At 44.4% G+C, this 12,926-nt stretch overlaps 1 protein-coding gene across 1 annotated transcript in view; it reads right to left on the bottom strand.

Annotated features, from left to right (window-relative positions):
* The window catches only part of megf10 (multiple EGF-like-domains 10), a 154,853-nt gene that overhangs the window by 59,259 nt on the left and 82,668 nt on the right, over positions 1 to 12,926 (bottom strand). The window contains exons 6-8 of the mRNA XM_067983501.1: positions 7,213 to 7,459; positions 5,545 to 5,665; positions 3,522 to 3,658 (exon numbers count right to left, since the gene is read on the bottom strand). Of these exons, the coding sequence (XP_067839602.1) occupies positions 3,522 to 3,658; positions 5,545 to 5,665; positions 7,213 to 7,459 (505 nt within the window). The remainder of the gene's footprint in view (positions 1 to 3,521; positions 3,659 to 5,544; positions 5,666 to 7,212; positions 7,460 to 12,926) is intronic.

Here is a 12,926-nt window from a genome sequence, read left to right as displayed (position 1 = left end):
CAATTAAAACCTGAATGACTTGTAATAGTTAATTTTCAGGGCCAGAGAGGTTGACTGGCAGTAATTAACAATAATCACGTCGTTAAAAGGATACTTAGACTGGAATGGACAAGCCCTAACTTTCTGTGGCGAGTTTAGTCCGTATCTACCGCGCAAATACAGGAACTTTACGCCGTTCAATGTATTTCAATGGTGAGGCAGACGGTGAGATGCCATTTTCGTGAAGCTAACAGAGGAGCAGCAACTTCTGGATTTCCGCATTTAACCGTGCAACTACCCCTCGCCTGAAGTTGCTGTACCATTAGAGCATAAATAATGGCGAGGGCCATTGGCCTCACCGATATTTTGATTGGAAAATCTGGCCTATTAAAATATGGTTACCTTATTCAATGGATAAACTATATTGGGCCAGGCTTGGTTGATTGGTCAATTTACAACTTGAACCGAACAACCAGCAAGGAGAAAAGTTTTATGACTGGAGGTTCCATTGTGCTGCACGAAGTGAAAGAATGAACAATAAATCAGGGTTTATGATGTCTGCTTATCAAAATGGGACAATCTTATTTTCAGTACAGAGATCTAAATAATCCATTTTAACAGTACACTGCTGAAAGATTCATCACTGCAGCTCAAGAATGACAATCAGAATATAAGAAAGACTTGCATTTATATAGCGCCTTTCACAACCTCAGGACATCCAATTAAGTACTTTATTGAGGTACGGTCACTGTTGTAATGTAGGAAATGTGGCAGCCAATTTGTGCACAGTAAGGTCCCACAAACAGCAATATGATAATGACCAGGTAATCCGTTTTAGTGATGGTGGTTGAGGAATAAATATTGACCCTGCTCTTCTTTGAATAGTGATTGTGGGATCTTTTACATCTGCCGGAGAGGGCAGACGGGGCCTCAGTTTAACATCTCACCTGAAGGGCAGCACTTCCAGCAATACAGCACTACCCTCAGCACGGCACTGGGAGTGTCAGCCTCGGTTTTGTGTTCAAGTCTCTGGAGTGGGACTTGAACTCATGGCCTTCTGACTCAGAGGCGAGATTGCTACCTACTGAGGCACGGCTGATACCACATGTATAACGCTCACATATAGGGTTTAGAAACCCAGCAATCCCAGTAGCAGGATGATTAGTAGCAATGAAGTAACATAACCACAACACACATGGACGGTTGTACAACAGAATTGCACCAGTCTATCATTCAAAGCCACAAAGTTTGAAATGTTTAATTACGAATCACCACATTAAAAGGAATAAACAGAAAGTTCTCTTTTTCCTTTGAATAACCCAAAATTCTTTTCTTTTTTGTTTGTTCCAAAATTTAATTTTAGATAAGTCATCTGGAAAGAATTGAACCCAAATGTTCGTCCAACATCTGTTCTCTAAAGAGAAACAAAAAATATTCGCAGTGCGCTGGATAGGCTAAAAACAATAAAACAAATACATTGAGAATTCCCAAGCTCACCACAAGGACTGCAGCTGGTCGGGGGAGGCAGCCCACTGCTAACCACTCAGGGCAAACAGTGATGGGCAATGAAAGTGGACCACCCCAATGTCAACCACATCCCAGAGTACGTTTTTAAAAAAGCTTCTGCACTAACTGAAATACCAACAGCTCTCTTGTTACGTAACTTGAAAAAAAAATGAAAAAAGGGGGTGAATTTGCTCACAGTTTCTCCCACTCCACTGCCATTACTTCTCCGCAAGTGCAGCGGAATCCATGTTTGTCAGTGTAAATTTAAAATTCTCACCCTTGTGTTTGAATCCCTCCGTGGCCTTGCCCCCTCCCTATCTCCGTAACCTCCTCCAGCCCTACAACCCTCCGAGATCTCTGCACTCCTCCAATTCTGGCCTCTTGCTCATCCCCGATTTTCATCGCTCCACCGTTGGCAGCCGTGCCTTCAGCTGCCTAGGCCCTAAGCTCTGGAATTCCTTCCATAAACCTCCCTGCCTCTCTATCTTCCTCCCCTCTATAAAACCCATCTCTTTGACCAGGCTTTTGGTCACCTGTCCTAATATCTCCTTAAGTGGCTCGATGCCAAATTTTTTGCCTGATAACGCTCCTGTGAAGCACCTTGGGATGTTTTACTACGTTAAAGGCGCTATATAAATGCAATGTTGTTGTAAATGGGGTCTCCTCCGCAATGGATTCTTTTCGTGGGATTTCCCTAGAGTAATTACAACCTCTACTGCTCTTGAAACATTTCCCCCCAAAAGCTGCACTCTCCCACAGCTGGGTCAATAACATTCCCAACATTTACACAGGTTAAGTGACTCCTTAACTGCTTGAGAAATGTTAACGGGGTCGTTATTGCAGATGCATCATGGCTGGCTGCTAGTCTTTCATTACTGATTACATTGCATTCTCAGGCCTGCGTGTCTCAGAACTTTGCTTCCCCCATAATTTTGTTAGTGGGTCACTCCATTGAGACATGCCGTATGATTTGATCCCAAAAGTTTTCAGGAATTACTGACCCATTCCATGAGTCAATGCAGAAGTAATCTTGTAGCTAGTGATAAGCGACATAAACATTACAGCAGGGAGCAGTCTCGCTAATAACTTCACTGCAGGCTACAATCTTTTAGATGTAAAAGGCAGAATCATTTACACTGCAGGCATGTTCTAAAGCTGAGCCTGCCAGATGCATCTACTTCCACCCCTAAAATTGCCTTAGTCAATCAAGGCTAAAAGGATTAAAGGCATGCACTCTCTACGGGAAAATTGGGCAACATTTGCAGGTTTGAGATTGTTAAGTGCATGTTCCACAGCTTAACAAGTGGCTCAGCAGCATTATTGCAGATATGTTAGCGCTAAAGTTAAGCATTAGCTGTAATACATCTGATCGCATAGAAAGCACACAGAGTACAACACTGCTTCCCTGTGAGTATGCTAAAGAACAGATATTTTAGTTCTTGCATTCTCTTGGGTAATTTTATCTCCTTGTTTTTAGCTGTGGCATTAATGGCCCAGGTCTTGTGGAGTGGGGCATCTCGCGACATGCCCCGTTATTTAGACGTTTTCCTTCACACTTCAGCTCGAAAAATTATTTGCCCTGTAACTTGCTGGAAGTGCGAGCTGATAACGGGGGCAACGGGGAATCTGGGACCTTAGTGAATGACAACACCAAAAGCCCTAACTTTCTGCGGCGAGTTTAACGGGCAATTAATACACAAATGCAACAACTTCATGAAACTCACGGGGAGGTTGAGGGCGAGATGCTGTTTTTGCAAGGTTAACAGCGGAGCGGCGCAAATCGTCCAGCAACTTGTGGCGATTCGCAACTCACGGGGTATCTCTTCCTCACCACGGGTTGCTGGGCGATTTACATATTAATTGGGGATGCGCAAGAGGCCAGAATTGTGGAACACAGAGTTCTGAGGGTTGTGGGGCTGGAGGAGGTTACAGAGATAAGGAGGGGAGGGGGCAGTGGAGGTATTTGAACACTATATAAAGATATATGAAATTGACTGCCATGCCACTTCACTATACAACACCGATAGGTTCCATACCTCTCTCCTGTGTAGCCAGCTCCACACTGACAATGTCCTGTGGCTGAGTCACATAGTCCCCCATTATGGCACTGGCATTCCTGTGAGCAGTTTATTCCATATCTTCCCTCAGGACACGGCTGTCCACAAACCGTTCCCTTTAAAAGTTAAGTATTTCAGTCAATCATTTGTTTTTTTATTATTAGACTTTTTCAAACCAGTCTAAATAATAGAAGTATCTTAAGAGTCAATACCCAGATCTTCCCTGAACTCAAGGGTGAGAACATAGTTTGGGTTGGAGCCAATAATTTTGTTTAAGCAGAAACAAAATGAGCATTCTATCCATGTTTGCCCCTTCCCACCACTATTATAATTAGGAGTCTTGTATCACAGAGCTAGAGGGAAATGCATGGCTTGTCAACATAATACATGTTACAGCGATTTAAGGATAAACTTGATGAATTAGTGCTGCTGGGAGGCAAAGATAGGAACACACGTTGATAAAATTACCCCATGTTAAAAAGACATTGGTTCACACGCAGCAAGACCAAGAAATATCTGCAGTACACATGGAAAAGCAAGGAGTCCCACTGGCTGATCCATTGCTTTTGCTAATACTACGGTCATCAGAATTTGTATTATTTAGAGTTCTTAAATCCTGTTCATTCAAAACATAATATTGTCACAGTTACAGTTGACAAGTATTATCTCTTCGCTACAATATCCAATGCTTGGTATTTATAGTCAAACCGTAAGACTGAGAGCCTCATTTCCAAGCTAATATATTTCTAAATTTATTAAATCTCCTAGAAACGCACCTTTATCATGTTACATAGGAATAGGAATAGGCCATTCAGCCCCTTGAGCCTGTTCTGTCGTTCAATTAGATCATGGCTGATCTGTATCTCCATCTTAACTCCATCTACCCGCCCTGGTTCCGTAACCCAAGGTAACGACAAAAATCTGTCAATCTCAGTTTTGAAATTTTCAATTGACCCCCAGCCTCAACAGCTTTTTGGGGGAGAGAGTTCCAGATTGCCACTACCCTTTGTGTGAAGAAGTGCTTGCTGACATCACCCCTGAACAACTTAGCTCTAATTTTAAGGTTTTGCCCCCTTGTTCTGTTGTGTGGAACCTTATCGAATGCCTTCTGGAAGTCCATATAAATAACATCTCAAGACACTCCCTTATCTCCCATGTTAGTGACCTCCTCAAAAAATACAACTAGGTTAATTAGAGGTGACTTACCCTCTACAAATCCAATACAATGTTGAATTTGGTGCAGACTTAAATTGTGTGAACTGATATAACCACCTCCACTTAATATTAGATTCCAATACACTTTTAACCCTATTTCAATAAAATATCATAACCCATAATTCTTCGTCTGGTCTCCGTCAGGTTTCAAGTCTTGACCCCTCTACACTATACATGTTCCACTCATTTTTAATGGATACCAAAAAATTAACTTGTGACTGTAATATTCTTAGAGCTGGATTAATTATATGAGTTCCTGTACCATTTGGCTAGTGTAAGCACTGCTGATGCAAACTTGGGAAAGTGTGCACACCCTCAAGCATCTGGGGCTTCAAACAGTTACCATTCTAGGCACAAATATCAAATCAAGGGCCAAGCTCCTGGGAGAGGCCTTCAAGTAAAAGCTTTACTGAAGGTGTTAAAAGACGCAAATGACAATTCAATGGATACATTTACTCATGTTGTTGTGAAATACGTCTTTTTTTCAATTTGATTAAAACCTTATTTTGAATATTAGAAGTTTCAGTTACAGAAAAAATGTGTTTTCTCCCCCTCCAAAAAGCATTTTGAGTGATTTAAATCGGTTCATCAATAAGCAATGGCAGGCAATTGTTTACATAGAGACATGCCATTATAAAAAGTTTACACAGGCAGTTTCGATGTTAAGTGTTGATAAGGAAGAATTACCAAAAATCACGTGACTACAGGACGTAAATGCTTGCGGACATGAAGTGCGCGCATAGACACAAGATTGTTAATAATATATACAGGTATAGATATAGATTACCATCCATCCAGGGGGGCACGAGCATTCTCCTGTGACATGGTGGCATACTCCGCCATTCTGGCAGGGGCATCGCTCCTCACACTGAGGTCCATGCTTGCCTGGTGGACACAGATCCTCACAACTAGAAAACCAAGCCAAGACAGACAAATCAATGAACAGATATTAGAGTTAGAGGGGCAGGGGGTTAGAGAGAGAGGTAGAGGGATATAGAGAGACAGAGAGAGAGATAGAGAGATATTTAGAGATAGAGAGATAGATGGATAACCAATCACTATGCCTGCTCAGAATACACATTCCAATGAATTTATTCATGAAAGCCAAAGGAATTTGTTTGATTCTAAAATGTTGATTCTAAAAAGCAGAAGATCGCCCTGAATCACATTCTTTTCAATTACTAAACAAGAATCATGTTAGAGATGACAGCAGAATGGAGAGTTTTTGTTAATCGTGCTTCTTCCTGAGGGCATTATTATAAGCCAGTGAATTATAGAATTAAAGTGTAAAAAATAAACAAAGGAAAACAAACCATTTTATTTTTAAAAATCTATTTATTTATGAATAGCTCCAGAATTAGGTTTATAGGAACAGGAGGAGGCCATTCAGCTCCTCGAGCCTGTTCCGCCATTCAATTAGATCATGGCTGATCTGTATCTTAATTTCATCCTCCCACCTTGGCTCCGTAACCCTTAATACCCTTACCCAATAAAAATCTATCAATCTCAGTTTTGAAATTTCCAATTGACCCCCAGCCTCAACAGCTTTTTGGGGGAAGAGAATTCTAGATTTCCACTACCTTTTGAGTGAAGAAGTGCTTCCTGACATCACCCCTGAATGGCCTAGCTCTAATTTTAAGGTTATGCCCCCTTGTTCTGGACTCCCCCACCAGAGGAAATAGTTTCTCTCCATCTACCCTATCAAATCCTTTAATCATCTTAAACACATCAATTAGATCACCCCTTAATCTTCTATACTCGAGGGAATACAAGCCTAGTCTATGCAACCTGTCCTTATAATTTAACCCTTTTCGCCCCGGTGTCATTCTGGTGAATCTGCGCTGCACCCCCTCCAAAGCCAATATATCCTTCCTGAGCTGCGGTGCCCAGAACTGAACACAGTATCTCCAGATGCTATCTAACCAGAGCTTTATATAACTGCAATATAACTTCCATCCCTTTGTATTCCAGCCCCCTTGAAGTGGAGGCTGACATTCCAATAGCCTTTTTAATTATTTTTTGTACCTGTCCACTAACATTCAGTAATTTCTGTACTTGGACCCCTAAATTAGAGGTCTTACGCCATCCATTATTCACTCTATAGGGGCCATGCATCCAGGATTATAATTGATGCTAAGTGCAGTTCCCACTTGCTGATACAATGCCCTTTCTACCTACAGAGGCAGACCCCAGTATATCACATTGATTTTCAATAAGTATTACTCAAAACACTATTTGTTCTGAATTGCAGTTAGGCTGGTAACCTCTACACTATGAGTAAACACGCTGCTATCTAAACAGTCAGGAATTACATGCATCGTTGTCACCCAAGAACGAGGATGATGTGGGGCCATTACTATATATACAATTTTTTTTCAACAATAATTATGGGCAGCCTTTTTCCTCCCAGCAAAATGGGAAAAATTAATAACCGTCTGTTGAACTCTCTACTTACAATGCACCAGTGTACCCTGGGGGGCATTTACATTCTCCAGTCATGTGGTCACAGGTTGCTCCATTTTGACACTGGCATTTTAACTGACATCCATTTCCATACGTTCCAGGGTCGCAGGTCTCCTCACATCGCCAGCCTTTGTAGCCAGGAGTGCAAAAGCAGGCTCCAGTGATGGGATTGCACAAAGCCCCATTCTTACACTGACAGCGGTTGTTACAGTGAGGGCCCCAATGTTTGCTGTCACATGCTGCAATAGAAAAGAGAGAGCTCTGTCATACAAGAGTTAGGAAGGCCAGAGAGATCTTCAGTCAAAGAAGAAAGATTTTGCACACAATTCCTTACGATGCTATTTACATACACACAGCAAAACTGTAAAGAAGCATAAAATCATTGAGTTATCAACATGGCAGTTCAAATTTAGAGTCATCTTACTCATTATAGCCTACTTACGATGTTGCTATTTGTTAAATTGCAAGCTGACGTTAACTTTTTTTAAGTGAACAGTAATGAAGTAAACTGGTGAAGTGAGGGACATTCTAGTCAGAAAGAAAGAAAGAAGTTCCTTTAATGTCATGCCTTTCATGATCTCAGGATGTCCCAAAGCACTTTATAGCCAATGAAGTACTTTTTTGAAGTGTAGCCACTGTTGTAATGCAGGGAAACACGGCAGGCAATTTGCACACAACTCTGACATAGCTCTAAGGCACAAGGACTCTCATGGCGTATTGCCACACGATGAAAGCGTGATCACAACTTCTTGGATATCTAGTATTTACATGCAGGATAAGGGTATTGGTAATGCACAATAATTAAACGTTAACTGAATGAAAGCCTTTCCTAAAAATAAAATTGAGGGGATTGGTTGTCATGTGAGATTTTGAATGCCACATGAGTTTTGTCAATGGTCCTTGCACCTTGCCAGTCTGTAGAGCTGAACAGCTTTCTCTTTGTTCGTCTGCTTCTATTGGGAAGGATGTGAATTGCGTAATATCAAGCTTCAGTAGCAGCACATAAGATGGCCTCCCAATGTGGTATCCGGGTCAAGGATACTTCACTGAAGCTCCTGTCGCCGAATACGCAGTAGCGTTAATTATTTGAGGTGAAAGTTGGGGGAAATGGATTGGTGGGGGCTAGCCACACCCCTTCCACCCCATTTATGAGGCGGATTGGGTCTTAAAAGGTACTGCCGCTTTTTATGGACTGCGTAATTCAAGTGCAGATTTTTTGCGTCACATTTGAGGCAGCAGCTTCTAAGTACCCAGTCTACTCTGCTCACCACCCCAAAATGGGCAGTAATTCAGAGTAAATTCTCGACTCAGGAACTCAGCAAACTGCATCCTAACCAGTCCTTGATGCTACATTTGGTGTCCTACCCCACTGCCACAGAGACACTTGTTATCAATGTCACACCTGCAAGGATGATAATTACTATCGTCTATTTCTCCAATCTTGATTTTCTTGACATTATGCACTGCAAAAACCATTCCTCATTCACTGAAGCTATGGTTGAAAAACTTATCAAAGACACGCAGTGCACCCCCACCAATGGACCATAAAAAGGTTCAACATTTTGGACTGATTACTGTCACAATGTAACAGGACAAGGGCGACCCTGCTATACGGTGAATTCCCCTCTGACAAGTAATCATTTAGCAGAAGATTCAGTTAAAGTCTCAAGGGGAGATTTTGCTCCTTCCCATTAAAATAAAGTACAGAGGTAACGATGAAGAAAGTGAGCTCAAGGCTACTGATCAATAGTCATGTTACACAAGTAAATATGTATGTGTAAGACATAAGTATAAGCTTATTGGACAATATTTGTCCCCTTTTTCATTGTATGGGGCTGCATGTTTTTCCATTCTGGACTCTGGAATATTCCTGTTTTTACTTCAGCAAACTCCAGTGTAAATATATGTGAAGCCCAGCAGTTTCCTTTATGTCTCAGGGTTAATGAATCATTTACAGATTCAGTAAAACTCACACACAGAAGAAATTATCAGGCAAAGTCACAAGTGGCATGTAGAATTGTAGAATCATAGAGAGAAGGAGGCCATTCAGCCCACCGTGCCTCTTTGACAGAACTATCCAATTAGTCCCACTGCCCCCTGCTCTTTACCCATAGCCCTGCAAATTTTTCCCCTACAACTATTTATCCAACTCACTTTTGAAAGTTACTGGTGAATCAGCTTCCACCACCCTTTCAGGAAATGAATTGCAGATCATAACAACTCGCTGCATAAAAAATTTCTGCTGGTTCTTTTCCCAATTACCTTATATCCGTGTCCTGTTATTACTGACCCTCCTGCCAGTGGAAACAGTTTCTCTTTATTTACCCTATCAAAACCTTTCATAATTTTGTAATGTGTTTCACTTTTTCCAAATATCTCTCAAGAGGTTTATGTGGATTTCTACCAACACATTACAGGTGCACGTAAAGTATTTTCTAACATATCTGCATAAAATGAGGTTGAAGTTGATTTTGACTGTGCTCTTAAACTTCCTGCCTAAGTTTGAGTCAGGCCGTACCAATTGATCCAAACGGAATGTGATCTCGTTAGCGTGTGAAGCTCGACACTATCCAGGACAAAACAGTCTGCTTGATCAGCAGCCCATCCATCACCTTAAACACCCACTCCCTCCACCACCAGCGTACTGTGGCTGCAGTGTGTTCTAACCACAGGATGCACTGCAGCAACTCGCCAAGGCTCCTTCGACAGCACCTCCCAAACCCGCGACCTCTATCACCCAGAAGGACAAGGGCAGCAGGCACATGGGAACACCATCACCTCCAAGTTCCCCTCCAAGTCATTCACTATCCCGACTTAGACATAAATCGCCGTTCCTTCATCGTCGCTGGGTCAAAATCCTGGAACTCCTTACCTAACAGCACTGTGGGAGAACCTTCACCACAGGGACTGCAGCGGTTCAAGAAGGTGGCTCACCACCACCTTCTCAAGGGCAATTAGGGATGGGCAATAAATGCTGGTCTTGCCAGCGACGCCCACATCCCGAGAATGAATAAAAACACTTCATTACCTCTGCACATGAATCAGGACTTATAAAGGTCGATGTTAAATTAGCCCTCTAGATCTGATGAAGGGTCCCAACTAGAACTTTAACCAATCTTTCTCCATCAGATGCTGGACACCTCTTGTGCGTTCTATTTTTATTTCAACATTAAAGTCTGTTGGCGTAAAGCATATTGAAAGTGGGACAAAGATTGGAATAGTAAGTTTACAACAACTGTTGAAATAAAAACATAAAATGCTGGAAAAGATCAGCAAGCATCTGTAGAGAAAGAAACAGAGTTAACGTTTCAGGTCGAAGACCTTGAGTCAGAACTGGAAGATGTTAAAGAGTTAAAGTTTTTAAGCAAGTTCAGAGCCGGGGAAAGGGGGGAAGAGAGGGGAGGAAAGATCAAAAGGGAAGGTCTCTGATAGGGTAGAGGGCATAAGTGATTAAATGACAAAAGGGATGATGGTGCACGGTAAGGAGAGGGTAATGGGACTGGTTAAGAAACAAAAGATCGGTCTAGATTAGCTGTGAATGGCAATAGCAGAACCATCACCAGCACTTGCTGAAAAAATGGGAGCAGTGGTTATGATCTGAAGTTTTTGAAATCAATGTTGAGTCCAGAAAGTTGTAAAGTGCCTAAACGCTGCTGTTCCTCGAGCTTCCGTTGAGCTTCATTGGAACAGTGTAAAATGTCGAGGAAAGAGAGGTCGGAGTGGGAGTGGGACGGGGAATTAAAACGACTAGCGACTGGCAGATCAGGGTCATGCTAGCGAAGCGATCACCCAATCTGGGTTTGGTCTCCCCAATGTTGAGGAGACCGCATCGTGAGCAGCGACACAGAGGAGACCGCATCGTGAGCAGCGATGTTGAGGAGACCGCATCGTGAGCAGCGATGTTGAGGAGACCGCATCGTGAGCAGCGACGTAGAGGAGACCGCATCGTGAGCAGCGACGTAGAGGAGACCGCATCGTGAGCAGCGACATAGAGGAGACCGCATCGTGAGCAGCGACATAGAGGAGACCGCATCGTGAGCAGCGACATAGAGGAGACCGCATCGTGAGCAGCGACATAGAGGAGACCGCATCATGAGCAGCGACGTAGAGGAGACCGCATCGTGAGCAGCGACGTTGAGGAGACCGCATCGTGAGCAGCGATGTAGAGGAGACCGCATCGTGAGCAGCGACGTAGAGGAGACCGCATCGTGAGCAGCGACATAGAGGAGACCGCATCGTGAGCAGCGACGTAGAGGAGACCGCATCATGAGCAGTGACATAGAGGAGACCGCATCGTGAGCAGCGACGTTGAGGAGACCGCATCATGAGCAGTGACATAGAGGAGACCGCATCGTGAGCAGCGACGTAGAGGAGACCGCATCATGAGCAGTGACATAGAGGAGACCGCATCGTGAGCAGCGACGTAGAGGAGACCGCATCATGAGCAGTGACATAGAGGAGACCGCATCGTGAGCAGCGACATAGAGGAGACCGCATCGTGAGCAGCGATGTAGAGGAGACCGCATCATGAGCAGCGATGTAGAGGAGACCGCATCGTGAGCAGCGACATAGAGGAGACCGCATCGTGAGCAGCGATGTAGAGGAGACCGCATCGTGAGCAGCGACATAGAGGAGACCGCATCGTGAGCAGCGACATAGAGGAGACCGCATCGTGAGCAGCGACATAGAGGAGACCGCATCGCGAGCAGCGATGTAGAGGAGACCGCATCATGAGCAGCGATGTAGAGGAGACCGCATCGTGAGCAGCGATGTAGAGGAGACCGCATCATGAGCAGCGATGTAGAGGAGACCGCATCGTGAGCAGCGATGTAGAGGAGACCGCATCATGAGCAGCGATGTAGAGGAGACCGCATCGTGAGCAGCGATGTAGAGGAGACCGCATCATGAGCAGCGATGTAGAGGAGACCGCATCGTGAGCAGCGATGTAGAGGAGACCGCATCGTGAGCAGCGACATAGAGGAGACCGCATCGTGAGCAGCGACATAGAGGAGACCGCATCGTGAGCAGCGATGTAGAGGAGACCGCATCGTGAGCAGCGACATAGAGGAGACCGCATCGTGAGCAGCGACATAGAGGAGACCGCATCGTGAGCAGCGACATAGAGGAGACCGCATCGTGAGCAGCGATGTAGAGGAGACCGCATCATGAGCAGCGATGTAGAGGAGACCGCATCGTGAGCAGCGACATAGAGGAGACCGCATCATGAGCAGCGACATAGAGGAGACCGCATCGTGAGCAGCGACATAGAGGAGACCGCATCATGAGCAGCGACATAGAGGAGACCGCATCGTGAGCAGCGACATAGAGGAGACCGCATCGTGAGCAGCGACATAGAGGAGACCGCATCGTGAGCAGCGACATAGAGGAGACCGCATCGCGAGCAGCGATGTAGAGGAGACCGCATCGTGAGCAGCGATGTAGAGGAGACCGCATCATGAGCAGCGATGTAGAGGAGACCGCATCGTGAGCAGCGACATAGAGGAGACCGCATCATGAGCAGCGACATAGAGGAGACCGCATCATGAGCAGCGATGTTGAGGAGACCGCATCATGAGCAGCGACATAGAGGAGACCGCATCGCGAGCAGCGACATAGAGGAGACCGCATCGTGAGCAGCGACGTAGAGGAGACCGCATCGTGAGCAGCGACGTTGAGGAGACCGCATCGTGAGCAGCGATGTTGAGG

Source organism: Heptranchias perlo, chromosome 4 (genome assembly GCF_035084215.1).
Source record: "Heptranchias perlo isolate sHepPer1 chromosome 4, sHepPer1.hap1, whole genome shotgun sequence".
Taxonomy (NCBI): domain Eukaryota; kingdom Metazoa; phylum Chordata; class Chondrichthyes; order Hexanchiformes; family Hexanchidae; genus Heptranchias; species Heptranchias perlo.
Note: the sequence above shows the minus strand (reverse complement) of the source record. Positions and strands in the feature narration are given on the sequence as shown.